Source organism: Etheostoma cragini, chromosome 20 (assembly GCF_013103735.1).
Source record: "Etheostoma cragini isolate CJK2018 chromosome 20, CSU_Ecrag_1.0, whole genome shotgun sequence".
Classification (NCBI taxonomy): Eukaryota; Metazoa; Chordata; class Actinopteri; order Perciformes; family Percidae; genus Etheostoma; species Etheostoma cragini.
This window is the reverse complement of record NC_048426.1, coordinates 21,762,264-21,767,352: the sequence shown is the minus strand read 5'-3', so window position 1 is coordinate 21,767,352 and position 5,089 is coordinate 21,762,264. Positions and strand designations below refer to the sequence as shown.

The 5,089-nt window shown below is 38.0% G+C and overlaps 1 protein-coding gene across 1 annotated transcript; it reads right to left on the bottom strand.

The window, feature by feature from the left end:
• Nucleotides 1–1,809: 1,809 nt before the first annotated feature.
• On the bottom strand, nucleotides 1,810–4,789 carry LOC117936292 (serine-aspartate repeat-containing protein C-like). Its single transcript, XM_034859164.1, has 2 exons — nucleotides 4,472–4,789; nucleotides 1,810–2,672 (listed from the first exon to the last, which is right to left on the bottom strand). Exons 1-2 carry the CDS (start codon nucleotides 4,569–4,571, stop codon nucleotides 1,810–1,812), a joined length of 963 nt encoding a protein of 320 aa, XP_034715055.1. The 5' UTR covers nucleotides 4,572–4,789.
• Nucleotides 4,790–5,089: the final 300 nt, after the last annotated feature.

Genomic DNA, 5,089 nt, shown 5'->3' with positions numbered 1-5,089 from the left:
AGGTTGGTTGACGTCCGTGGTCCAGTGGTCTGCTGTGGTGCTGGGTCTGCCTGAGATGATAGGTTGGTTGACGTCCATTCTCAGCTGCCTGACGACTGCCAAAGTCCCAGAGGAATCCTGCCCTGCTAAAACAGACAAAACAGTGGGTAATGTTGAACAAAGCTATACAATATTGCACTGGCGGCAGCTGTTTTGTTGAGTTTGGCCTCCAATGACAGAATGATAAACAATGGAATAATATTCAAGAAGGTTTCTGTAATAAATATAATCCACATGTGTAGAGTTAACTTATCACTGCTTTATGTCACTACTGATACTTCTGTAGTACGCCACGGCAAAACTGCTCTACGCTGGCCGTTCCATGGTTTGCCTATGAAGAGAGTGGTGCCAGCTAGGCACAACGCTATCCTTGGCGTCACACACTGCTCGGAATTGTCGTCGTACACTCAAAATTCAAATATTTAAACTTTGACCTTTCAAGGCACAACCAATTCCAAACATTCCTGCGCTGCGCTTTGCCTTTCTGCACCCTACCTCACGGTTTTGCTATAGATCATGTGTAGGCGGCTTTAGTGAGGGGATTACTTACTTGGCCGAGTGAAAGAAAGGCAACCCCCGCTCTGGACCTGTAGTCATCCCAGTCCTGTGGCTGTCCATCGTTCTCACCTGGTCCAGAGTAAACACCTAGAAAAATGACAGTATAGCAATGAGTAAGATTTATTATGTCTTAACTATTTGATAAGTGAGATTACTGTTGATAGTTGTTAACTTACCTCTGGTATAGGCATCTACAGCTATGTTAAAAAGCCAAAGAACAACAACGCTGAACCCTACATTGCTCCCAATAGTCAGGCTAGTGCCTTACACGGTAGCTTGCTGCCATTAGCGCTTCACAAATGCAATCAAATATTAACCGGTTTATTTGATATAGCCCGTTTTACAGACAGTCTCGAAGGGCTTCACATGAGAAAAATTGTTAAAACATTTGATCCAATAACAGACAAATTAACAAGAAGAAAAGAAATTAAATACCAATGGAAATGAAAATGTAAAAGAATTACAAACACAACATTAAAAACACGAGCCAAAAGCCAGTTTAAACAGCAACAACTGCTTTTAAAAAGCATAACAGAGACTGCATATCTTTAAGCAAAGTCCCCTATTTTCCTTGCATTTCTGTTGAACATATTCAAATAATTGTTGACTTACCTCAGGTATAGGCATCTGTAGCTTAGTTTAAATAGTGATACCTTGGGCAAAACACTGAACCCCACAATGCTCCCTCTGGTCAGGCGAGTGCCTCGCATGGTAGCTTTCTGGCGATGGGGATTTGCCGATTTGTTATTGTTGTGCTTGTGATCTCTACACTGATACTTATTTGTTTTGTTATTATTTTGTTGTTGGAGTAATGTTTAACTAAAGCACTGCTTGACACCATGTTGTGTTTATACACCATCAGTGCCATATTAGGGTTTGTTGTATGGTATTGTAAAGTATTTATTGTTTGTTATACATGTCTGTTTGTTTTTATTTTTTATGATTGCCTCATGGGTTAAGTGCCCAAGACAAATTTCCAACATGGCGGGACAATAAAGTTAATCTTGATCTTGATCTAGTGTGTGAATGAAAGAGCTACATGAATGCAATTAATATAGGTATCACATACTGTACATTACCATTAATGATAACTATTATTCAAAAGAGAAAATAACCCTGATACTAGATGCTACCTGAGTATTATCCAACGCTGCCAAAAAAACATGGAAAGAATACTTAAATCTTTGGATTCTTAGGTTTTCCAATCCTGCACTAAACAGTCCCAAACTCTGGGGACTCATCAGAGTCATCAAAGTCGCTATCAAGAGGTTCCATCCAGTCTCTCCTGTATGTGGAGGGGCCGAGGCCTGAAGAGGAGTGTGCAGACTCGCTGGAGCTGTCTTCCCTTCTTCTCTTTGTGGAGGGGCCGAGGCCTGAAGAGGAGTGTGCAGACTCACTGGAGCTGTCTTCCCTTCTTCTCTTTGTGGAGGGGCCGAGGCCTGAAGAGGAGTGTGCAGACTCATTGGAGCTGTCTTCCCTTCTTCTCTTTGTGGAGGGCCCGAGGCCTGAAGACGAGTGCATAGATTCCCTGGAGTAAAGTGGTTTAAATTGCTGCCAAAAACCTGACGGTGGGAAGTGCTTAATAAGAGGGGAGTAAGGTAGGATGTTGACATCATCATAATAACTATCACTATTACTATCACTATCAACGTCACCATCATTATCACCATCACTATAACTATAACTATCACTTTCACAATAACTATCACCATCACTGTAACTATCACTATCAACGTCACCATCATTATCCCCATCACTACAACCATCACCATCACCATCACCATTACTAGAACTATCACTATCACTATATTTTTCAACATCCTCTTGCTCCTCTTCCTCTGTATTCTTGTCCTCTTCAGGCATGGCACCATACCCAGAATCTACAGACCAGTCAGGCCAGTCGTCTTCATCCTCTGAGTCTTCATCCCCCTCCTCGTCATCGGTGTCCTCAAATTGATGCTCATCTTCTCTGAGAGGGGGAAAACGGTGACCAATGTTATACTCACCTTCCTCATACTCACCTTCCTCTTCAGGGAGGCCAGGTTCCGCAGGACATGGGAAGTTGTCTACACGGCCTCAGGGAAACAAAGATCAAAGGTAAAACGTCTTGTTTAAATAAAATGTTTAATGTGACTTCAAATAATAAGGAGTTCTCATAACATTAACTACTTGGATTAAATTAGCAACACTTAAAGTTAAACTAAGAACAGCATACATATGGAGCTAGATTTGCTTCTTTATTACATGCAAAAAAGTAAATGAAGAGAAAAAATGTTTGAGAGAAAAGGTTTTCATATCAGTGGCAAATATTTGAGAATAATAAAAGTTGAAATATAAATTTGAAATGTTTAAAATTATTTCTGAGAAAAAGAAATTTCTCTTAAAATTTGTGTGAATTTTTTTCTCAATGTGAAAATATTGTCATGGGCAGGGCCACGTTCCTATTGGCCAATCTGGTGAGCACCGTCTTGAATTTTTTTTCACACTGATGAAACTGCAAAATATATACATATATATTCGAGAGTTTTAAAAAATATTTTGAGAGAGATTATTTTTTCTCAGAAATAATTTTAAAAATTTCAAATTTATATTTAAACTTTTGCTATGAAAACTTTTTTCTCTCTAATAACTTTTTTGTCGTAAAATGCTTTTTTGCTATCAGTGTGATCATTTTTTCTCTCAAAACATTTTTTTCTCTTCGTTTATTTTCTCGCTTGTAATAAAGAAACAAATCTAGCTCCATACATACATACTGTATACACATGTGTCATAAAGTCACCAACAGACAAAAGGCTAAACCCTTTTTAACAGTAATGCCAAATATTCTGCAGTTTTCCCTCAGTTATTTTTAACAGGTGACGACATGAGAATGCATTTATGCTGCATTCATATAAAAATAATCATTATTTACTATTCTTGCTCACACTGAAAAACTTACTTAACTGTTGATCCGTCAAACTTAAAAAAAAGTACTGTTGACTTGATATTACATTGTATTCAGATATGTGGCTGAAGAGTGTAACACATATTTTATCAAATAAAAATCCCAAACAATAGTTAAACTTTTCTGGTGTATTTATCAGATTTGCTGAATAGAGAGCACATAACAGCAACAATAATAATAATAATGGTATTAATAATAATTGTTATAATCAAAAGATGTATGCTTCAAGAACATCGCTTTGTTTTTGTTGGGCGAGTGAAGAATCTCGCGTTGGGGCTTTTACGCACGGAGCGCACAATTCAACTGCCAGACGCAGAGGTCGAAATAAACGTGGATAGATATTATGATAAAAGAGTTTAATATCATTTGATAAACTTTGAAACTTTTTAAGATTTAACCAACTAAACAAAGAAACTCCGGGTTCCAACCACACACATTAACGTGTCCTGGGTTGGGTACACCTGCGCGTCTTTACCTCCCGAGGTTCGATCCTAATAGTTCCACCGTCTCCATGGTGCTCAACTCAAATACTTTTTTTGGCATTTTATGAATTTTGGCCCAGTCGCCATCTTTTTTCATCAAATTCAATGTAGCTATATTTTGTAAGATGTGTTGCCCTCAAACTGAAATGTTTTCACATCCATACACTAATTGTTGATACATTCCACACATGTCCCGCGATATTTCAGACATGCTGTCTAGCAAATAATTATTTTACAGGAGAAATTTTCGAGTAGAAGTCTGTTTTAACATCTGTTTTTCCAACAGGCCTAACGTTAATGGCTTTCCACCTTTAAAGTCTAAACGTGACACCAATTTCCACAACTAGCTAGCTACTGATAAAGTTTAGCTATTTTTATGGAATAAATCAATAAATCAGAGATAAGTAGGCTAGACTTATATTCAAAATAAATCTAAAAACTGTCTTACCTTGTCTTGCAAGCATGTGCAACCCATGGATGCATCCCCTCAGAAAATCCGAGAGGTGCTCCTGGGGTAACACTATACCTCCAGGCAGACGAAAGGCCATCACCAAGCTCTTCCTTTCACCACGATAGTTAGGGATTCAGAAGATGTGTTGTTCTTTGTTGTTCTTTTGTTTTTCCAAATGATCTGTTTGCAGTATGTTATCTCCAGCGGTTAAAAACTCAAGAGTGTGTTTTCCACAGGTTCGATTTGCATGAAGCACAAGTCAAAATGCAAATTGAGAAATTAGAATGGTCTGCAGCCCTTATATAGGCTCCTCGGATCGTCCTTCTGTTTCCATGACATTAATTGACGTCCACGCCTGCGTTTGATTGGCCGAATGGCCACTAATGGATTTTACAGGCTACTCATTTTTATTTTTTAGTGAAATGTTTGACTATCCGTTGTTTTTTTCTGATATTCTAAGTTTTTATTTAGGCATTGTAAACCTTTTACAACCTGTTTCAATAATAATTAAAAAATATCATTATTACATCAAATTAATATAGGCTTCTACAAATAGCCTAATTAAAGATGAATAAACAGGCAGTGAGACTAAGCTTTCTGTAAGTATGAATGAAC